The sequence below is a fragment of the Ailuropoda melanoleuca genome, chromosome X (genome assembly GCF_002007445.2).
Source record: "Ailuropoda melanoleuca isolate Jingjing chromosome X, ASM200744v2, whole genome shotgun sequence".
Lineage (NCBI taxonomy): Eukaryota > Metazoa > Chordata > Mammalia > Carnivora > Ursidae > Ailuropoda > Ailuropoda melanoleuca.
In genome coordinates, this window is record NC_048238.1 from 38,454,660 (window position 1) to 38,478,891 (window position 24,232).

Below are 24,232 nucleotides of genomic sequence, written 5' to 3' on the forward strand. Positions count from 1 at the left end.
AGGATTGTTTGTTCTAGCTCTGTGAAAAATGCTTTTGGCATTTTGATAGGGATTGCTTTAATTCTGTGGATTGCTTTGGGTAGTATAGGCATTTTAACAATTTTTGTTCTTCCAATACATGAGCATGGAATGTCTTTCCATTTCTTTGTGTCATCAGATTTCTTTCATTAGTGTTTTATAGTTTTGAGAGTATGGGTCTTACACCTCTTTGGTTAGGTTTATACCTAGGTATCTTGTTGTTTTTGGTGCAATCATAAATGGGATTGATTCCTTAATTTCTCTTTTCTGCTGCTTTGTTGTTGGTGTATAGCAGTGCTACAGATTTCTGAACATTGATTTTGTATCCTGCAACTTTACTGAATTTGTTTATCAATTCTAGCAGTATTTTGGTGGATTCTTTTGGGTTTTCTATATATTATATCAGGTTATCTGCAAATAGTGAAACTTTGACTTCTTCCTTGCTGATTGGATTCCTTTTACTCATTTTTGTTGTCTGGTTTCTGTGACTAAGACTTCCAGTACTATGTTGAATAAAAGTGGTGAGAGTGGACATTCCTGTCTTATTCCTGATTGTAGAAGTAAAGCTCTCAGTTTTTACCCATTTGGGATGATGTTAAATATGGGTTTTTTCATATATGGCCTTTATTATGTTGACGTATTCCCTCTAAACCTGCTTTTTTGAGGATTTTTATCATGAATGGATGTTGTAAATGATTTTTCTGTGTCTTTTGAGGTGATCCTGTCGTTCTTACGTTTTCTCTTGTTAATTGGTGTATCACGTTGATTGATTTGCAAATACTGAAGCACCCTGGCAACCTAGGAGTAAATCCCACTTGATCTTGGTGAATGAGTTTTTTCAATGTGTTGTTGGATTTGGTTTGCTAGTATTTTGTTGAGGATTTTTGCATCTATATTCATCAGAGATATTGGCCTGTATTTCTCTTTTTTGTGTGTGTCTTTATCTGGTCTTGGTATCTGGGTAATGCTGGCCTCATAGAATGAATGTGGAAGTTTTCCTTCCTTTTCTGTTTCTTTTGGAATTGTTTGAGGAGAATAGGTATTATTAACTCTTCAGATGTTTGCTAGAATTCACCTCTGAAGCCATCTGGTTCTGGACTTTTGTTTGTTGGGAGTTTTTTGATTACTGATTCTGTTTCTTTGTTGATTATCAGTCTGTTCAGATTTTCTATTTCTTCCTGTTTTAGTTTTGGTAATTTATATGTTTCCAGGAATTTATCCATTTCTCATAAGTTGTCCAGTTTGTTGGCATATAGTTTTTCATAATAATCTGAAAATTGTATTTCTGTGGTGTTTGTTATTTTTCTTGTCTCATTTGTGATTTTATTTGGGTCCTTTCTCTTTTTGATAAGTCTGGCTAGAGGTGTATCAATTTTGTTAATTTATTCCAAGAACCAGCTCCTTGTCTCATTGAACTCTATTGTTTTTTTCATTTCTATATCACTTATCTCTGTTCTAATCTTTAGTATTTCCTTCTGTCTGCTGGCTTTAGGCTTCATTTATTGTTTCTTGGTTTTTCTTATTGTTTTTTTTTGTTTGTTTTTGTTTTTGTTTTTTTGTTTTTTGTAGCTCCTTTAGGTGTAAGGTTAGGTTGTTTATTTGAGACTTTCCTTGCTTCTTGAAGTAGGCCTGCATTTGCTGTATACTTCCCGCTTAGAATGCACTTTTGCTGCCTCCCAAAGGTTTTGGACCTTTGTGTTTTATTTTCACTTGCTTTCATATTTTTTTTTTTATTTCTTTGATTTCCTGTTTTGACCCATTCATTATTTAGTATCATGTTATTTAACCTCCGTATATTGGTGGGCTTTGCAGATATTTTCCTGTGGTTGACTTCTAGTTTCATAGCACTGTGGTCAGAAAAGGGGCGTGGTATGATTTTGATCTTCTTGAATTTGTTGAGTCCTGTTTTGTGGCCTAATGTGTAATCTGTTCTGGAAAATGTCCCATGTGCACTTGAAAAGAACGTGTATACTGCTGTTTTAGCATGGGAGGTTTGGAATATATCTGTTAAATCCATTTTGTCCATCGTTTCCTTGTTGATTTTCTGTTCAGATGATCTGTTCATTGATGTAAGTGTGGCATTAAAGTCCCCTACAACTATTGTATTATTATGGATTAGTTCCTTTCTGTTCGTCAACTGTGTTCTGTATTTGGGTGCTCCCATGTTGGGTGCATAAATATTTACAGTTGTATGTTCTTTTTGGATTGTCCCCTTTATTATTATAAAGTGTCTGTCTTTGCCTCTTGTTACAGTCTTTGTTTTAAAGTCTAGTTTGTTCAATGTAGGTATTGCTACTCAGGCTTTCTTTTGACAACCATTTGCATGATGTTTTTCCATCCCCTCACTTTCAACCTGCCTGTGTCTTTAGGTCTAAAACAAGTTTCTTGTAGACAGCATGTAGACAGATCTTTTTTTTTTTTTTTAATCCATTCTGTTACCCTTATCTTTTGATTGGACCCTTTATTCTGTTTTCATTCAGAGTAATTGTTGATATGTATTTATTGCCATTTTATTACTTGTGTTGTGGTTTCTGGAGATTTTCTCTGATCCTTACCATTCTTTCACGGTTTGCTGGTTTTCTTTAGTGACTTATTTGGATTCCTTTCTCTTTATTCTTTGCATATCTGTTATTGTTCTTTGATATGTAGTTACCACTAGGTTTTTATATAGTATCATCCACTTATAGTAGTGTATGTTAAGTTGATGGTTATTTAAGTTCGAACCGGTTCTTTACTCCTATCCTCCCCCATGATTTAGGTATATGTTGTTATTTTACATCCTTTTGTTTTGTGTGTTCATTCCTTGACTGATGTTTTTAATAGAAATACTCATTTTTACTACTTTTGTGTTTCCTACCTTCATACTGTCACTTTTGGTTTTTCTTTTCCACTCACAGAGTCCCCATTTAGTGTTTTTTGCAGGGCTGGCTTAGTGGTCACAACTTTAGTTTTTGTCTGTGAAACTCTTTATCTCTCCTTCTGTTCTGAATCCAGCCTTGCTGGATAGAATATTCTTGGCTGCACATTTTTCCCCACTCAGCGCTTTGAGTATATCCTGCCAATCGTTTCTGGCTCGGAGAGTTTTCTGCTGAAAAGTGAGCTGACTAATAGCATTATGTATTTTCTGTTACAAGTAACTGTCTTCTTTTATCTTGCTGCTTTTAAATTTTCTTCCTTATTACTACACTTTACCATTTTAATTATAATATTTTTTGGTGTGGGTCTGCTTTTGTTGATATTGATGGGACTTCTCCTGGATCTGCATATCTGTTTCCTTCCCCAGATGAGGGAAGTTTTCAACTATTATTTCTTCAAATAAGTTTTCTGCCCTCTTTTCTCTCTCTTCTTCTGGGACTCCTGTAATACAAATGTTACTGTATTTGATGGAGTCACTGAGTTCCCTAAGTCTGTTCTTATTTTGTATAAGTTTTCTTTCTCTCTTTTGTTCAGCTTCATTGCTTTCCTTTACTTTGTCTTCTCAGACATTAGTTCATTCCTTTGCTTCTTCCAGCCTGCTCTTCGTTGCATCAAGCATGTTTCTAATCTCACTTATTGTGCTCTTCATCTCTGATTATTTTGTAACTCTTTTATTTCTGTGATAAGGGTCTCACTGATGTCTTCCATTCTTTTCTCAAGTTCAGTGAGTATCTTTATGATCATAGATTTAAGTTCTCCATCAGTTCTGTTACTTATATCTGTTTTGCCTAGATATCTGGCCATGTCCTTATCTTGTTCTTTCATTTGGGATAAATTCCTGTCTTTTCATTTTGTTTAAGTCTGTGCCTTCTTTTCTGTATTAGAAAAGCCAGTTATGTCTCCTGCTCCTGAAAGTAATGGCCTTATGAAGAAGAGGTCATGTAGTGTCCAGAGGCTGGCACTTCAGGGAGTGTCTGTTGCTGTTGTGTGTGCAGCATGCACTCTGCTATTGTGTCCTGGCTGCTCTGTCCTTCAGGCCAGTCATCTGCAGAGGTTCTCTTTGCCTATCCTGGGCAGATTTGGTCCCTGGCCTGAATGTGGCAAGTTTTAACTAGTTGTGCTCTGGTCTGCTTATGAAATGAGACCTGTCATCACCTCCACTGGAACTGAGGCCCTGTAGAACTTTCTGGACAGGACACAGGGTGTGGGCAGGGGTTTGTGCTGGTCTTCTAGGGAAGGGGCCCATGGCACTGGGACTGAGGTAAGCGTGACTGAGAAGGGGCAGTTCCACCAGAGTGTGGGGGTGGGTGGGGCTTAGTGTAAGTAATTTAGGCAGCCAGTGTCTGAGTTGCACTGGTTCCTGTTAGTGGCTGGGTTCTTATGCTGAGTGTTGGGGGAGTGAGATGGTGTCAGCCAGCAGCTTTGTTTCCAGAGAGGTCTCTCCGTGGATGCTGGCTCTCCTGGGCATGCTCTGAGAAGAGCAGATCTCCCCACTGTGTGCCCCAGGCACTCTTCAGATATGTTGTTTCCATGCTGTATGTCTCTGGGTTGTTTGCCTGCCTTTTCTCCAAGAGCATCCCTGATACCTCTGGACTCTCCCGGAACCTAGCCCAGTCCACTGATACTTTAAACTTCGGGTTTAAGCCCATCTGGTTACAAGATCTCATGAAATTCAGCTCCTCTCATTTTCCAAGCCAGTGGCAATGGGTAAATGTTTTCCTTGTGCATTCCCGTGTGCCCCTCTCACTCTCTTGCACTTCTTCCTGACCACAGCTCTCCCCGTTCTGCAGCAGCCAGTATCTGTTTGTCCCCTAAACTGCATCTTCACACTTTCTGCCTTCTTCAGTGTTACTTCCTCTGTACCTTTAGTTGTGGTGTCCTGCCAGTCTTCAGATTGATACCTGGGGCATTTAGGATAATTTGATAGTTATCTATTTGTGTTCATGGCAGGAGGTGGTCCAAGGGTCCTCCTACTTTGTGGCCATCTTTGAGGGAAGTCCTCCATCAGTTATTTAATTTACCTCCTCCATTTTATTAGCTGAGACTCTAGAACCACTTTTTTATAATAATAATAATAATAATAATAATAATAATATTATTAATTGGCCTTTCCTTGAATTTAATGAAATAACTTGAACAGTTTGCCATCTAAATTCTTAACTACCTTTAAAGATGAAAGATACAGAGTTTTCCCTTTTAATTTTGTTATTAAAGCATTACTTATTTTTTTAATAGATAACCCAAAATGAAAGTGCTTGAAAGAATACACAGTGAAGTATCCTCCTCATTCTTTTCTGTAACAACCTATTCCTCTCCTCAACCTATTCCCCTCCTCTTATCTCCCCTCCCCATTTTCCAGAGAAATCCATGTATGTATAAGCAAATCCGTTTATATATTTGCATGTATGTTTGTTTTTCTTTATTTTATTGAAACATTAGCCAGTTAAGTGTATTCTCACTTGACGCTGCTTAAATTGTTTAAGTTAGTATTATATATTGAAAATCATTCCATATCAGTACATGTAGAGCTGTATTATATCCCTTTGCACAAATGTACTGTAACTAATTTAACTATTTTTCCCTTGAGGGATAGTTAAAATAATGTTGTCATGAATAACACTGTTTATAAGAATCGTTAGTTTCAATTTTAACCTCCTCTTCTAACCAGCATTAGTTTATTACCAAAACACTGTAGGTTGGTTTCACTTATGTATATTATAGATATCTAGAAATTCTGAAGAGAAATTCCAGTTGATATTTAAAGATGCAGTAAGTACGCCATGAATATGTAGGGTTTATTTCATGAATTCAGGGATGATTGAATGCAAGGAAATCTGTTACCAAAACAAAAGTCAGTGTAACAGTATTGTGAGGAAGGAAGAAAGACTTTTTAAAGAAATTAGTAATGTGAAAAGGAAAGCAAAACAGTAGACCTAATTAATAGGTCAAAACCTTAGTTCTCTGAAATATTAACAAAATAGATAATCTACTAGGTAACTTGATCAAGGGAATAAAAGAGAAAGCACATAGTCAAAATAAGGTAACCATGAAAACAAGAAATTAGAACTATAATACAAGACTACTAAGCAGACCTCTATGCCAGTGAATTAAAAATTTAATGAAATGGACTACTTCCCAGTGAAATACAGATTAGCAGAATTGACCTCATTAGATAGAAAGTTATAGAAAGTCAATTGCTGTAAAAGAAATAGGGAAAATTAAGTAATGCCCTATAGAAAGCACCATGGCCAGATGGTTTTCCAGGGGAATTCTACCAAGCCTTTAAAGACCTGATACTTCCAATACTTTATAGATTGTTTCAGAGCATTGGAAATGAAAAACTTCTCCCTCCCTCCTTCCTCCCCTCCCTCCCTCTTTTCCTTCCTTCCTTCCTTTCTTTATAAAAGGGGGAAGTTTTTAGCAGCTTTTAATCTGACTTGAGAGACGTTTGTGTTTGGTAATTGTCAAAGTCCTTTCTGCACTTAATCACTATAGCATATTTTTAAAATATAATGGAAACAAAATTGCTGATGCTAAAAATTAATTACAGACCACAGTGCTTTTGTATCTTCTTTTTTTAAATTGTAAAATATATGTGACATAAATTTTACCATTTTAGCCATTTTTAAGTGTACCGTGTCATTAAGTACATTCACATTGTGCAACCGTCACTACCATTCACCTCCAGAACTTTTCATCATTCCAGACTGAATCTCTGTACCCATTCAACAATAAGTTCTCATTCCTCCCTCCACCCAGCCCCTGGCAATCACTATTCCACTTTCTGTCTCTGTGAGTTTAATTACCTCATGTAAGTGGAATCATACAGTATTTGTCTTTCTGTGCCTGGTGTATTTCATTTAGCATGTCTTTTAAGGTTTGTACGTGTTGTAGCATGTATGAGAACATAACTATTCTTTAAGGCTTAATAGTATTTCGTTGTTGTATGTACACACTACATTTTGTTTATTCATTCACCTATTGGTGGACATTTGCATGGCTTCCACCTTTTGGCTATTGATAATGCAGCTATGAACATGAGTGTGCAAATAACTGTTTGAATCCCTGCTTTTAATTATTTTTGATATGTAACTAGAAATGAAATTACTGGATCTTTATGATAATTCTGTGTTTAATTTTTTGAGGGACCATAATACTGTTTTTCCCCATTTCCCCATTTGAAGCAAGTATACCTGATAAAAATAATACAAAAAGGAAGTAATATACAGACCAATGAATATTGGTGTAAAAGTACTAAGTAGAAATATAGCAAACAAAAATCATTACCTCATTGAGCAAATAATATACCAAGTGGTATTCATTCCAGGAATGCAAGATTGAATATTAGGAAATTCATTAGTATCAGGCATCATGATAATAGAACTAAAGGTAAAATGAGATTGTTATCACCATAGATATTGAAGAGAAACCTTTGACAAATTCAATGCCTGTTCCTAATAAAAAAAACTCTGTCCAAGTTGGACATAGGAATTGAGGGTTACTTTTTTATCGTGGTAAGATTCATATACACTAGTCCCCAAATTAGTATCTTACTTAGGGGAAACACTAGAGACATTTTCACAAAAATTAGGAGCAAAGCAAAGATTCCCACTCTGTTATTCCTCATCATTGTACTATAGGTATTAGCCAGTGCAATCAGACAAGAAAAATCAGTTAGAAGCACAAATTAACATACAGAAATTAATAATCTTCAACAATAATCAGAGAGCATAAGGTTAGAAAATATTCCCATTTGAATATTGAATCAGTAATTACTTGGCAGTAAACTTAAAAGAGATACTGTGACTCAGCAATATAAAGATACTGATTTTCCCTAAGTTACTTTATAAATGGTGCATAAACATCAGTAAAAACTACTAACAAACGTTTTAAGGACTTAGATAAGTTGGTAACATGCTTGAATAACCAGGATAGCAATGGGGGGAAATTGTACAGGTTATACTAACTCTACTAAATAGATAAACAGTAAAGCCTATGTAATTCAAAGTGCGGTCTGGCATGTGAATAGACAGACCAATGGAATATCATAGAAAAAACAGGGATAGATCCAGGCACATAGAGAAATCAAGTGTTTGATAAAGGGAATATCTTAAATTCCTGGGGCTAAGGTAGATTATTCACACATGGTTGTAGGACAACTAGGTAGCCATTTGGAAAAGGATGAAATTAGACCCATGACTCAAGCTATTCAAAAGAATAAACTAGAAATGAATTAGAGCGAAATGTAAAAAATACTGTACAAGTACTAGAAGCAAACATGAACTCCTCTTAACCTTGATTTAGGAAAAGACTTTTTAAACTATGGTCATTGTTTTCATTGCCTCTGAATTTTGAGCTAGTAAGTTTGAGCAATATAAAAATAATTTCTGCATGACAGAAAAAAATAGCATAAATTCAGAGGACACCTATGAAACTTGGAGAGAATCTTTGCAGCATATGCCATGGACAAAGGGCTAATACTCCTAATATAACACTTAAAATTTGAGGGACAAAGGAATGAAAAGTCAATAGAAAAATGGGGAAAGTGATATGAATAGACATTTCACAAAAGATATATAACAAGGCCCTTAAACATCTGGAAAAGTGGTCAGATTCGCTCAGAAATGCAAATTAAGGGGCGCCTGGGTGGCACAGCGGTTAAGCGCCTGCCTTCACGCTCAGGGCGTGATCCCAGCGTTGTGGGATCGAGCCCCACATCAGGCTCCTCTGCTGTGAGCCTGCTTCTTCCTCTCCCACTACCCCTGCTTGTGTTCGCTCTCTCGCTGGCTGTCTCTATCTCTATCGAATAAATAAATAAAATCTTAAAAAAAAAAAGAAATGCAAATTAAAGCAACACTGAAATATAATTCTCACATATCAGATTGGCAAAAATTCTAAGTGGCTATGGGGAAATAGGCACTCTCATATATTGTGATAATACAAACTGGTACAACCCATGTGGAGCAGAATTTGGCAGTAATCTAACAAAGCTATATATGCACTGACCCTTTGACTCAACAGCCCTACATCTAGAAATCTACCTTGAAAATATACTTCCAAAACTGTGAAAACATATAGGCACAAGGATATTGATTGGAGCATTGTTTGTAATTACAAAATTTTGGAGACAAGTGCCCATTCATAGGAGAATGGTCATATAAACTATGGTACATTCAGGTAGTGGAGTTGCATATAGCAAAGTGTGAGGAAGAACTGTGTGGATCACCATGTGGATTGATTTCCAGAATGTACTGCTAAGTGGAAAAAAATGGAGAGTGTAGAAGAGTATAATATACGAACCTTTGTGAGAGAAGATACGCATGTGCAAAGTAAACGTGCGATTTGTGCAGAAGTAATACTGAATGGATAAACCAGAAACAAATGAGATTGGTTACCTACCAGGGGTTGTTCTGAATGGGGTAACAGAGATGAGAAAGAAGTGGAATTTCTTGAGTATATACTTTATATAGCTCTAACTCTTAGAACCTGGTAATGTTTCTCATACCCCAAAATTAGTTGAATAATTGAGACCAGCAAGGACGTGAGTTAGCCCAAAATAGAATGCAGACAGTAACGAATGAACCTAACTAATGAATAATGTAAGTATAGTGAAGGGGGTGGATATGAAAAGAACCAACCTAAGTGACTTTAGAGAATAGTATTTTGACTGTAGTCTAAAGCTGGAGACAAGAGCTGTAAACAAATCCCGCATTACAGTTACTTTCTCACAGTGGTATGGATTAGGAATTCTGTAACTACATTATGTGAATATTAGGAATAAGCAAGTAAGTAAATGTATTGTGGATATGAAAGCCAGGTTTTCCACTGTCAGAACTTAAAAATAAGGAAAGGCAAGACTGAACTCGTGTTGGATTGTAATTGGAGGTATCAGTATGAACATATGGTTATTTATGGGTATGGGTAGTTGGATAGAAATACAGGCGTGTGTGTGTGTGTGTGTACATAAATATGCTTTCTAGCTCTGTTTGCTGGGAGGGCCCGGAGGCAATTACCCATCCCTGCAATAGTGAATACATTAGCACCCAGATCTTTGTTTCTAAATACTATTTTTAAATATAAAAGGAACCAGGGATTTTGGGGGAGAAGTGGGTGATTCCAGGACTTAGGCAAGGAAATTACAAGATGAGCTCCAGAACATTTTTTTAGTGCCACGAAGTAATGAAGTACTCAAAAAGGATGAGGGCGTGTGGAAAGAACATAGGAGTCAATTTGAGGGGATGGGGTTTCTAATCAACAAATCTGACACAGGCTTAGAAACCAATTATAATAACGAAATATAAGATACAGAATAAAATGTTTTAGCTCATACTGAAATGAATAATTCTATATAGATGATTCTATATAAATTCTCTAAATATAAATGAATTTATAATTGTATATTTATATTTGAATTTATATTCATTTATAAATGAATTGTAATAATACAAATTGTGAATTTAAATGGCAAATGGGAGAAAGAGGACACTTTTTTCTTACGTAGAATTTCACTAATGAATTAATGAGGAATGATGAGTATCTCCCCACAAGATGGTACCTAACTAATTTCCAAGGGACATTCTTCAAAGTAACTAGCCACTACTTTTTATAAGCGTCGAGGTACTAAAAGTAAAAAACTGAGGATCTGTCCCAGATTGGAGGAGAATAAGGAGACATGCTACCTGAACATAGTATGGGATCTTGGATTATATCTTCGACCAGAAAGAAGACATTAGTTGGACAATTCGTGAAATCGGAATAAATTATGTGGATTAATTAATAGTATTTTATCAGTGTTAATTCTGTCAGTCATTTCATGTATTTTGAAGCTCTTTTTTTATATTATTGTTATGTCCTGATGTTCTTTATCATTATGAAATATTCTTTTTTATCTCTGGTAATAATCTTTGCCTTGAAGCCTACTTAATCTGATCTGAGTCTGGTCACTTCAGCTTTCTAGTGCTTAGTTGTTTGCGTGGTATCTTTTTCATCCTTTAATTTCAACCTTCGTATGTGTTAATATGTAAAGTGCATCTCTTACAGTATGTTTTTGGCTCTTTCTAAATCTTTTCTGGACATGTCTTTTTTGTTTGGAATGTCTAGTCCATTATATTTAATTTCGTTGTCATTCTTGTTGTATTCTTTGTATTTTGTTGTTTTTCTCTGGCTGTTTTCAAAGTTCTCTTTCCATTTGGTTTTTAGGAATTTGAGGGGTGCCTGGGTGGCTCAGTCGTTAAGCGTCTGCCTTCCGCTCAGGGTGTGATCCCAGCGTTCTGGATCAAGCCCAGCATTGGGCTCCCTGCTTTGCTGGGAGCCTGCTTCTTCCTCTCCCACTCACCCTACTTGTGTTCCCTCTTTCGCTGGCTGTCTCTCTGTCAAATAAATAAAATCTTAAAAAAAAAAAAAAAAGAATTTGACTGTGAAGTGCCCAGGGATTGTTTTTTCTTTATATTTATACTACTTGTGGTTTTCTTAGTCTTTTGATTATGGGCTTTGATATCTTTCATCAGTTCTGGAAAGCTCTCAGCCATTATATTATATTTTTTCCTGCCCCATTCTTTCTCCCTTCTTCTTGGACTCCAGTTACGTGTTTAGTAGACTGTTACTGCCTCATTTATCTTTGGATGGCTTTTATTTTTAAGTCTCCAATCTGCTATTCAATCTACCCAGTGATTTTTAAATTTCAGCTATTTCTCAGTTTTAGAATTTTTTTGTTTTTTTCCGTGCTTTTAATTTCTTGCCCATTCACTCATTATGATTATATTTTTCTTACTGTCTGTGAATTCTTAAAATGGCTGCCTTAAAATTATTTACAAATTTCGTCATCTAATTTCATGGTTGATTTTCATTAATTCCCTTTTCTTTTGAATGTGGATTAAAATCTTCTGATTCTTTATAAATCTGGTAATTTTATCCTGGCTGTCAGGAATAATACATTGTGAAGTGACTTTGTTATGTTTTTCCAAAGGTTGATGTTTTGTTTTATATTAGCCAGTTAATTTTGCTCAAGGCACACTCTAAATGTGGTCACCCCTGTAGCTGACAGTGGCTGAAATCTCTCTAGTTCTTTTAGCCTACTGGACATCTGCCGTGTTCATGCATAGTTTAGCATTCAACAAGAGATTTAGGCAGAGTTTAATTGCAGAATTTGGTGTTCTTTCTTTCACTCTCTCCTTCCTAGGATTTCTCCCCTCACTTCCAGCTCTTATGATAGCTTCAGAGCGTGTCCTCTGTTCAAGCTAGTGAGATTGCTCATTTCTTTTTGAGTTCTAGCCAACCAGGCACCAACTGAGGCCTGCTCTCAGGTGAAAATCCTAGTAAAAGGGGGTTTCTCATCCAGTGCCATTCCCTTTTCTTAAGGGTTAATGTCTCTGGTCTTAGCCTGATTTTGGTTTCTCTCTAGGCTTTCTGATAGTTGACTTATATTTTATCCGGAACTGAAAACTGCCTGTGGAACAGCTACTCCAACATTACCAGAGGCAAAACTTTTTACTAAACACACCTTTAGAGATAAACTCATGTTGCTTTTTATATGCCATATGTAATTGCCGTTTATTGTTCTAGTGTAAGCATCCATCATATTTTATGTTTTCACTCCCTAGTGACACAGACCTAGGTTGACCCCAGTTCCTGATACTATAAACAGTACCATTTAGAACATTATCTGTGGAAAGGTTTCTTTGGCATCTGTGTCCGAAAAGTGAGCTTGCTGGATTGTAGCGCATTTGCATACCTAATTTCATGAATGAATCCCCTTCCAGCAGGGCATGAGTGTTTTCCTTTCTTCACATCCCCCAAAGATTTGGATTACCCAACTTTCTTATATTTGCCGATCTGATGGGTAGGTGGTGGTATCTCATTTAAACTTGCATTTTCTGATTTCTAGAGATACACGCTTGTTCACATGTTTTTCACCTTTTATGTGTTGGGTTTTGCGTCCATTGCCTATTTTTTCTGCTTTGTGTTTCAAATCAGATCTTTACTTTTCCTTATGATTTGTATTGTTTTGGCCATGTCAAAGAAATTCTTTCCCATCTCAAGGCAATATTCTCCTACATTTTTTCTTTCATATGCTTCTCTGCCTGTATATGTAAGAGGTAGAAATCGAACTTTATTTTCTCAGTGTGATGCAACCAGTTTTTCAAGTATGTTGTCTTTTTTTTAATTATTATTATGTTTGGAAGTATGTGTTAGCATATCATTTGAAGGAATTGAGTTGGATAACTTGGTCCTTACCTTGTATTAATTGTCTAAATGACTTTTTGGGATGAGATTAATATTTAGGAGGAACTAATTTAACGGATGAGTAAAAGTTTATGTAGTAACTTCTGTTAATTTCAGTGGCCAGTTCTTTCAGACCTTTCCTGTGTTGACATACTGTATTCATGTAGCACCTTATTTGTTTCTCTAGCTCTTTGCTTATCTCATTTGATGCTTAGAACAACTCCAGATAGAAAGATTGGGTATTAGCTCTGTTTTATGGATGTTAAATCATAGTTTCAGTGATTTGCCTGAGGCTCCTACAGCTAGTTTTGTATTTCTGCCTATGGGTTTTAAAAAAAAATTATTTTTTTTTTATTTTTAAAAGATTTTATCTATCTGAGAGTGGGACAGAGAGCACAAGCCAGCTTGGGGGGTGGGGAGAGGCAGAGGGAGAGGGAGAAGCAGACTCCCTGCTGAGCAAGGACCCCGATCAGAACTCAATCCCAGGACCCTGGGATCATGACCTGAGCCGAAGGCAGGTGCTTCACCGACTGAGCCACCCAGGCGCCCCCCTACCTATGTATTTTTGAGAAGAATTTGTTTGCTCAGGCAGCTATGGACTATTGCTGATAATGAATAAAAGCCACTTCAATCCATTGTTCTGCTGAGTATGTTTTAAAGGTAATATTTATGAGGTTTTCTTTTGTTGGCTTATCCCTTTTTCCCCCTTCCCCTTTTTCTTGGAGGAGCTGTCTTAAGCTTTATGACTGTAGCAAAAATGGGTTTCTGTCACATTAGTACTTTTTGGGGGAGGGAACTGTGGGTAAATGGTTTCATTTAGAGATTGCCTATGGAACCTTAATGTTGTGAACGCTGTTACTCTATAAGTATGGGAAGTTCGGTTATCTTTAAAATCATACATTTTATAAATTTTTTCAATAAGATATATACCAGTATACTTTAAACTTAGATTTTAACTACTTTTGTGCACTACTTTTGTGCTTAGATTTGTTAAAGCATTTTTGGTGTATATACTCTGTTGTTTATATTAAGTTGCTTGGGAACTTGGTGTTTCTAGGTAGACAGATACGCACTTCGAGGTAGAATATTTCTCTATCTTCATCAGTGTTATGAAATAAAGATGAAATTATTTGTTATTAAATAAGTTGAGGTGATTTTAACAATTAAGATTTGGCAAATTCTTAAAAGGGCGTATTTTAATACTTTATTGTATTGAATGTTTTATTGGTGTTAGTCTGAAACATGGCCTATTATCCACAACTGTCTAGTGTTAAAGGAACATTCAGTAATGGAATTAGCCCTTTTTTCTTTCAGTTGGCTGTAAGAAATATGCTAAAGTACCAGGATTATGTAGTGAATCTTTTTTTTTCTTTTTTTTTTTTTAGTATTCTATAGTAAATCTTAATATATGAGCTAATTCTTCAAAGATACCAATTTTATTTTTCTTGAAATCTTTTTTCTGCTTTTTAGAGGAAGTATCATTCTGCAAAGGAAGCTTATGAACAACTTTTGCAGACGGAAAACCTTTCTGCACAAGTAAAGGCAACTGTCTTACAACAGTTAGGTATGTAGTAGTGTACATTTAGTGTATTACAAGTATTTTTGATTTTTACATGTCAGGGATGGCAAGTATGTGGCTCATGTATTCTATTCTTTTTCCTTCTTTTACCCAGAGTTGATAGAATTAATCTGAACTGAGCATATTTCTACCTTTTGCCAAGCATTTGTCCATCTCATTTCAGTTCTTCAGTATAGCTAGTCCTTTTAAATTCACAGAATTATTCTCTAGTACTTAACCTGTGGGTGAAGGGGGTTGAATACTTCCTTTGTGCCAGATATGCTTAGCCCTGAATGAAGGTAAGTGATGATCTAAAGTCACTTGGTGGTTGGTGAGCTTTCTTTCATGGCTCTGTCAATAATATTAACTAAAACATTTCATATAAAAGTTGTGGAACATCTAACAGTGTAGTGTTTTTGTACACATGTAATAATCTAGTCTAATGTTAAGGATGAAGAAATGTAGTCATTTGGATGTAATATGTCACAGTGACCAAGAAGATTGTGATTGAGTTCCCTACATTTAGTTTTGTTGTGTAGTTATTGAATCATGTTTCTTGTATGTATTTGTTATTTGGGTTCCCCCACCCTCCAGCTTTTGTTTATTTGTTTTTGGTCTGGGCAAATAATTTATTCTTAATTTTTAACCAACATGTAGTAATACAAATATTTTCGTAATGTGACCATTTTTATATAATTTTAAAATCATTTAAGCCTAGATTTTTTCACTGATCATCATGATATTGATACATATATGATTTATTATACAAAATGAGAACATTGCCTTAATATAAAACTTATGTTTTTAGTTTTGTTTTTTAATTTAATCTCTGGTTAGAATTTTACTTGAGTTATCCGTACTTTTAAAAATTGTGGAAGTATTTGAGTATTTTTAAAATAAGTTTACAGGTCATGTTTGAATAGTGTGAATTTGTATCTTTAAAACAAGTTTAGCCCTCTCTCTGTCCCTCCTCCACTCACATGGGCACAGGCTCTCTCTCAAATAAATAAATGAAATCTTAAAAAAATTTTTAAACAAGCTTACTAATACAGTAAAGAAAGGTTTTGTGTTCTTAAGTAAAAAGAACAAAGTGATGCCTTTAGCATAAGGCAGCTTACCCATTCAGCTAATATTTGAATAATGAACTTTTTTTTTAAATCCACACTATTTGTAAGTTTTTAAATGCATTTTAGCTGCAGTGAAGAATATGTCAATAGCAAAAATGCATACACCTTTTAAATTCAGGAAATAAATTGAAAGAGTTTTGGATTATGTCTGAATCACCTGTCCTCTTTGGCATTGGCTTACCGTATTTCAGAGTGTGTAAGTATAATAAACTTTTCATGCTTTCGAAAGGAAAAATACTTCTCCTAATTAAGTCTTACTTACGCCTGCACATCAGCCCTTCCTACTTGCTTGTCACTGCTGCTAAAGCAGTTCCTTTTAGAGCTTGTTGCTGTGGGTTCCATTCTTACTGGTAATAGGGAATAATGGAGGAACAGATGAATAAACGTCAACGTGTGATTGACGTGCATTTCCATAAAACACAGTAACTCAATCTTGAAATACCTTTTGGAGCACAGCAACTATAATAAATATCAGAAAATAAGGGTCCTTATTTGTTATATATATATATTATATAAATAATATGGACTATATACAAAGATCAGAGCTGATTTTATGCACTTGAATTGATCCACAACTGAAATGTGATTTCCCTAGCAAATTAAACCAAATTATCCCTGTGTGTTAGGTTTTAGGATACAGTATTCCATGATCCAGTCTTTTGACTGCTTAGATAGCCCTTGCCTTGCCTTGCCCTTGCCCCTTGCCCCTTCCCTCTTCCCTGTCCTATAAAAATTGTGCATATTTAAGGTGTACAGCATGATGTTTTGATATATCTGTACATAGTGAAATGATTAGTATTGTCAGGACAATCAACAGATCCATCTCCTCACATAGTTACCATTTGTTTGTGTGTCGTGGGAGCACCCAGAACCTACTCTCTCCGCAAATTTCCAGTATATATTACAGTATTATTAACTACAGTCATTCTGCTGCGCATTACTCTCTAGGCTTACTCATCCTACATAACAGCAACTTTGTACCCTTAGACCAGTATCTCCCCATTTCCCCTACCTCCCCATTCCTGGTAACCACCATTCTACTATCTGCTTCTGTGAATTCAGCTTTTTGAGATTCTACATAAAATTGAGATTATGCACTATCTAAATTTATTTGTTAAACATTTGTGGTACCCATTTTATACCATTCTTATTTACACCATTTGAATATACTTTTCTTAGCCTTAGATAGTTTTTGTTTTTTAAATAATTGTCAAATGCTTCATAGTTTTTAGTTTAGATAAGTTGTGAATGTATGTGGCCAACGCCAGTGAGGTAGGGTTATATGTGTGTGTTGTACTCTGAGCTATCATTGATTAAATAGTCTTATATTTATTCCTTGGAAATAAACATTGGGTTAATAGACTGTCTTGGAGAGTCTTAAAATGTACATAAAGTTTTACATAGAGCACTGAATAAGATTGAACATCTTTATATCCTTTGTTTCATAACTTGGAATTTTTTCGAATACCAGAATTAGAGAAGAGGAACTGTTGTTTGTAATATACTAAGTGTTAAATCAGTGCTTAATATCGTTTCATTTTCTCCGGAATAAAGTTCTTTATAGGTTTGACTGTACCTTCCTGTGAGAAGCAGACTTCCTTGTGATCAGAATTAGCAGTTCTGAATTTTGGGAATGTGTATGCCAAACTAAATGAATAAATTGAAAAAAGAATATTTTTACTTATGTGTTTTCTACTTGGTATTCTTAAAAACTGAACAACAATTAAGTCATGTAGGTAAGTATTTTTTAATCATTTACTGTAGGTTGGATGCATCACACTGTGGATCTTCTGGGAGATAAAGCCACCAAGGAAAGCTATGCTATTCAGTATCTCCAAAAGTCCTTGGAAGCAGATCCTAATTCTGGCCAGTCCTGGTATTTCCTCGGAAGGTGAGACTATACTTAAGTTTTGCTTTTGTTTATTCTAGCTAAGAGATTTGAATTATGAGGTTAAATGTTTGTTTACATTTATAACCTGATCAGTGTATTTTCCTTTTAAAATATATTATCATGAAGATTTTGGGAAGTTAAAGAAAACTTCTGAATGTGGTAGTTTTTTCCCAGCATGGTCTGTTGGGACATTTCTTATTTTGCTTGTTGGATTTTCATTTGGCTTGAATTATTGCTGGTTTTTAAAAAGTCTTAACAGATAGAAATCCTTCTGATTTCTAGTATTTTTTTTTTATGTCTGTTTAACGGAACAGAATTTCTCATTCTGCCTGGTGACCACTAGTAGCCAATGGGACCCTGCTGTTTGTAATTTTGAATAATGATACGTACATTAGAATGGACATAATTTGATAAATAGTAGGTCTCAAATCACTTCTACTTGACATCTCACAGTGAGAAAGTAGATACATTATTAGTGGATTTGTTGGAAAGGAGAAGTGACATAATGAAAATAGTTTTCTGCAAGTCTGTAAACTTTTCTCTGTACTTTAAATGCCCAAATTGTGCTTACTGATTATCTGAAATATACCTTTTGTATAGGTATCTGATAGATTATATTTTTGGGCCATTATTCGATTGTGTTTTGGTTGCTAACTGGTTTTAGCTTTTGTGGTATGATGGAAAGATCAGTGTACTAGGAGTTGAGAGACTTGGATTCAGGTCTTGGTTAGGCTACTATATGTGGAATCGTGGATGGTACGGTTAAACTTTTTGATGCTTCAGTTTTCTTTTAACCTATTAAGAGGATTATGTTAGAATGGTAGTCTTTGTAGGGGACTATTTTGTCCCATAGGGAACATTTTATAATGTGTGGAGATATTTGGTTGTCACAACTACAGGGAATGCTATAGGCATCTACTGGGACAGGCCTCTAGGACAAAAAATTACCTGACCCAAAATGTCAGTAGCGCTGAGGTTGAGAAATCCTTGTTATAGACTGTTTGGTACCTTCTCACCCTGAAGGTTTCAATTTTCTAATTTCTTTTGAAATTATCCTATTTTGTTTTAATTTTAAGCTCTTTGAGTTTTCCATATAATCATACTAAGTTTTAGTATTTTGTATGGTTTTGTTTTTCCTTTAAATTCAGCAAAATGTGTTTCTATGAGATGGAGTAATATTAAGATTTAAAAAATTTTTTTGGTTAGTCATTAATAATGTACAATAAGAGTTGGCTGGGAAAGTACCTATTTTTAGCAGAAATTTTCTAATACCTTCCAAGGCTTATAAAATCATCTAATTTGGGTTGCTCGCTAGTAAAGCTTGAGAGTCCAAACTTTGTTTTTCTCTTTCACTGAAGATATTTGGGAGCAGAAACTGGATCTTACCATTTTGTATATTCTCACCTAGCAAAGTGGCTATTCAATAAATGGAATAAATGAACTGACTGAACTTTGGAGCCAGCACCATTGCTAGTGTTAGTGTTGCACAGCGGGCGGCTTCATACAGGGACTGGAAAGGAGGTCCAGTAACTGGAAAGTAGGGGCTGCCTAATCATCACCTCTAGTGTTAACATTTATATATGAAAATTTATTTTAATATAGGTTAAAAGGCGTGTGTATTTTCCTTTTGACCTAAAATAAAGATTAGTAATTTAATACAATACAGTAGTGTTGATGTCTTTTAGTATACTTAAAAAAAAATTCTAGGCATTTAAACATCTAAAATTACTACTTTAGTAATGTTGTAATTTTCAGTTCAGTGAGCAGTATTCCACAGGAGGGTTTTTTTTTTTTAATTTTAGTTAACTGACCACATTTTAAGCCACTGAGATGCTTTTATTTGAATCTTTTCAGATAAAATTTTCCAGATATACAACATGATTTACGATTTCTCAAATAAAGTTTACTTACCTCAGTCTAATTCGTTTTGGAGTTCGAGATTATCATGTTAGATGTTTTTTTTTTTTTTAAAGCCGTAATAACATAATCCGACAATTGTTTTAGACTTTTTTCGTTGATGTTTACTTTTTTTTGACTTCCTTCACTGCCTTCTGATGTGTTGCTTCTAATCCTTTTTGTTGTGAGAAAATTTTTATAAATAATATATATTTTAAAAGTTATTAAAGCTCTGAATGGAGACCTCAAGTGTGTCAGTAAGCAACTTTGGGATTTGATGACCCTAATATTTCTAAGGCTTTTTACTACTTAACCTTTGCATTCAGGCCTGTGTTGAAGATGTCATTTGGCATGTATATATTATAATACAAGGGTAATGTGGCAATGCTCTTACACTAGTACTAATCACTGACTTTGTTATCACGGAACTATAGAATGTTAGAGCTAGGAGGGAGCAGGGAGGTCAACTGCTTCACTCTGTAAACCCTGTCATTTTATAGAAAATAACACGTGAGTTCAGAGGAGTAAATGTTTTGTCCAGGGTTGCAGTCACACAGGTAACTAAATCAGAACACGAACTAGAGCTACTTGGCTCACTCATTGCTATTTCAGAGACGCAAGGCTGTCTCAGGAGAACTTAGTTAAGTTTTATTAGAGGAAAAGTGGTTGGTGGTTGGACTGGGACATCTGCATTTGGGCATATTGGTTTCCTACTTTCACTTTGTAGGAATGGAATGTGAAAACATTGGTTTGGGGAATTACTGCTTATTCCTCCCAGTGGTTGGGTAAATTTGTCTATAAATCTGAAATTTGGCTTTGGTTTAACAACAACAAACAGAATGTATTTCCTACTATCTGTTAAGCAAACCCTTCCTTTGTGGTATTGTCCCTATTTGGCATTGTTAATGACTTGTCCTGAATTCTCCCTTCCTAAAAGTTTGCAGGCACTCTCTGACCCTGCCTTCTCTGTCTCAGTCACTGACATTTCTTATTGCCCAATCCAAAAGATTAGTGATTCCTTGGGCTTATTTTCACCTCTCCCTTGTAGGTGTCCTATGTTCTTAAACCCTCTCTTCTATTTGGATGAATTCCAAATCTAGAGCTCTGTATTTCATGGTATTAAATTTCAGGACCACATCTCCTGTTCTTTACCGAATATTACCCATTTTAGTGTTCTCACCTCATATCAAAGTAAGCATATTTCAGACCTCATTCATTATATTCTTTTCCAGACCATCTCCTCTGCTTTTAGCTTTGCCAGTGAGGTCACCTTTTATTTATGTATTTTTTTTACACTCTCTTTGCTCAGGCTTAAATCTAAGTTATAGCCCCCCACCCCCCCACCCCCCGCCATGGATGTCTAATCAGTTGGTCACAAAGTCTTTATCTGTCTTTTTGGTTTACTATTTCTCCTTTCTTTTTCTTTCTTACCATTTTCATTACTTTTACCCCAATTTTGGCCTGTTCCAAGCCAGTGAGTATCGCTGCCTTCTTTTTTACTGTCCATAATTTATTTTCCTTTCAGTTTATTCCTACACGTTTTTAGCAGATTAATATTCCTGTGAAGTGCTTTCTTGGTGCCATTTCTCTTGTTAGAAGAACAAAAACTTCAGGTTATCCTTGGTCTGGATTTATAATTCTCTACTCTGTATCTGTGCTGTCTTCTATACATTAGTTTTTGCTCATACTGTTCAACATTTTGAAATGCCTTCTCTCATCTTCTCTGTCTGAATCAGTGATCCCAAGACTTTGGATTACGTGAATCAGTAAAATTTCAGAGAATAATTATGGGATCTAAATATGCTATTTGGTCACATAAATATATTTAAGAATTTTTTGCTGTTTACTCAGCCAGTTGTATTTCACAGTAAGTTGGTTGCAATATAAATATTAATTAGTTTAATGGAATATTTATGTGTGTAAGTATATGTCATTTTTCCATTTTATTTTCATGGCCAGATTGCCATATACTGGCTGATAATTGGTAATCACTGTTCGTTACTGTTCTAAACAATATGCATCTATGCACATTCAAATTCCTTAGTGTTATCCTTCCCTTTCTTGCTTTTCCTAAATCCTGTAGTGTGTATTGTGGTATCTTCTACCCTAAATTCTCATACAGGTTCTTGTCTGTGTCAGCCATATGATAACGGCATCATGACATTTGTAATGTGTCTTCAACCCTCAACTAAATTGTAAACTCCTTGAAGGCAGGGACTGGGTTTTGTTTTTTTTCTTTTTCCTTAGTGCCAAGCACTAAGAAGATAATTTCTGGGGGCGCCTGGGTGGCACAGCGGTTAAGCGTCTGCCTTCGGCTCAGGGCGTGATCCCAGCGTTATGGGATCGAGCCCCACATCAGGCTCCTCCACTATGAGCCTGCTTCTTCCTCTCCCACTCCCCCTGCTTGTGTTCCCTCTCTCGCTGGCTGTCTCTATCTCTGTCGAATAAATAAAATCTTAAAAAAAAAAAAAAGAAGATAATTTCTGTATTTTATAGTTTCAGCTGCTGCTCTGTGTATCCATCCGGTACATCTGCATTAAGAAAATGACAGGTCCTTGAAACTTTAATCATACCTTGCTACCCTTACGTGTCGTGAAATATTGCACTCACCTTATTATTACTGTTTTTGATAGTTAGCTTGATTTTACCTGCATCTTAATGTTTGTATTTTTTTACGAATTACAGAATGATTGACCTCATGGTTATTATTTAGGAAAGGAGAACTGAAATCTGATTCAGCAAGTCTTACCAACATAGAATGGTTTTCTTGGTTTTTAACTCTGTATTCTTACTGAATGTAAGCTGTATAAATAGATCAAGCTATTTAAGTGGAATGGCAGGTGCATGTGTGTGCACGTGTGCGCTTTCAACTCTCTATATGATATTGAAGTAATATGGCCTTTAATGATTTTAATATTGCTCATTAATGCAGCATGCTTTAGCACTTATCAGATAAACTATAATATAGTTTACTGAATGGTTAATTATGTACATTATAATTTTATATATGTATACACATTCATAGGAATATGTTAGCTTATTAGGATTTTTATTTGCTTTGATATATGTAGTCCATTTTTCAGAAAATTAATTAGTATTAATGGAATTGTCTGGATTTTTTTCCCCCTCCCCTCTCAGGTGCTATTCAAGTATTGGGAAAGTTCAGGATGCCTTTATATCTTACAGGCAGTCTATTGATAAATCAGAAGCAAGTGCAGACACATGGTGTTCAATAGGGTAAGACGTTATATGAAAATAATGGTCTTATACTTGATATACAACAGTTGCATCACTTGTAATATACTTGGTAGTTAATATCACGTGAGAAGCTAAGTAGTTCTTCTTAGTTGACCTATTTTTTTTTTTTTTCTGACTTTCTCTTTCTAGCGTGCTGTATCAGCAGCAAAATCAGCCTATGGATGCTTTACAGGCTTATATTTGTGCTGTACAGTTGGACCATGGCCATGCTGCAGCCTGGATGGACCTAGGCACACTCTACGAATCCTGCAACCAGCCTCAGGATGCCATTAAATGCTACTTAAATGCAACCAGAAGCAAAAGTTGTAGTAATACCTCTGCACTTGCAGCACGAATTAAGTATTTACAGGTAAAACTTTTTAAATAGCAGTTTTTTAAAGGAACATGTTTCCCCATGACACTCAGGCAGGAGGCGGGTGGCTGGAAAGTTTGTCTAGTTGTGTTTTGATGTCTATAATTTGTTTCCATATTTTGTAAACATACCATAGCTTGTAATATTATTTTACTTTTCATTTTAAGTAAGATATGCAGTATTTAAAAGATGCTCTTTTGCACATTTACTGTTGATGCATATTAATTTACATAATTTTTTTCTATGTGCTGTCTACATTTTTAAGTTGTCATAGCATTTTAGAGAAAAGAACACAAACACTGTCTTTCACTCTTGCTTGGAGTTTCATGAGAAGACAGCTATGAGAACTCTGAAAACAGAGCTCAGCTTTGTTTTAATTCTCACAAAGGTTTATATTCCGGTTACCCTCTTTATACTTAGTATCTTTCTGAAACCCCAAATTAAGAATCTATTTTCTTTTAAAAACAATTAGTTATAGCATTTAGGAAGATTTAGTGGACTTGCTCTTACTCAAGTAGGCTTGTGTTAAATTTGCTTTTTACATAATTTTTCCTAGGCTCAGTTGTGTAACCTTCCACAAGGTAGTCTACAGAATAAAACTAAATTACTTCCTAGTATTGAGGAGGCGTGGAGCCTACCAATCCCCGCAGAGCTTACCTCCAGGCAGGGTGCCATGAACACAGCACAGCAGGTGAGAAGTTGGGTTATGTTCTGCAGGTGCCCAGCTGTAAGGGTTCTTTTCAATCTGTAGTGGTCAAGCGTATTTTACTAAGTACAGGAGGCTTTTATTAATGAAAAGCCTTTTGCTGTAATTATGAAGGGAATCTAGATCAAAATAAAACTCCCTCTGATATGGGAAGAAGTTTTGGGGTGCCAATTTAGAACCTTTGTGCATTTTCATGATTTTGAAGGAGATTTCTTAAAATAATGCTGCAGTGGTTTGTTTAATTTTTAAAAGCAGTTTTTCAAAGGAAGGTACACATTCCTCCATTGAT

General features: G+C 35.4%; 1 protein-coding gene across 7 annotated transcripts in view; it reads left to right on the forward strand.

Annotated features, from left to right (window-relative positions):
- The window catches only part of KDM6A (lysine demethylase 6A), a 204,769-nt gene that overhangs the window by 126,351 nt on the left and 54,186 nt on the right, over window positions 1-24,232 (forward strand). For 4 of the 7 annotated variants that reach the window (XM_011237210.3, XM_011237211.3, XM_002929208.4 and 1 more), the window contains exons 9-13: window positions 14,626-14,719; window positions 17,605-17,731; window positions 22,766-22,864; window positions 23,015-23,234; window positions 23,794-23,928. In XM_011237210.3, coding sequence (XP_011235512.2) covers window positions 14,626-14,719; window positions 17,605-17,731; window positions 22,766-22,864; window positions 23,015-23,234; window positions 23,794-23,928 — 675 coding nt within the window. The remainder of the gene's footprint in view (window positions 1-14,625; window positions 14,720-17,604; window positions 17,732-22,765; window positions 22,865-23,014; window positions 23,235-23,793; window positions 23,929-24,232) is intronic. The other 3 variants (XM_011237212.3, XM_011237215.3, XM_011237216.3) reach the window with 1 other exon arrangement.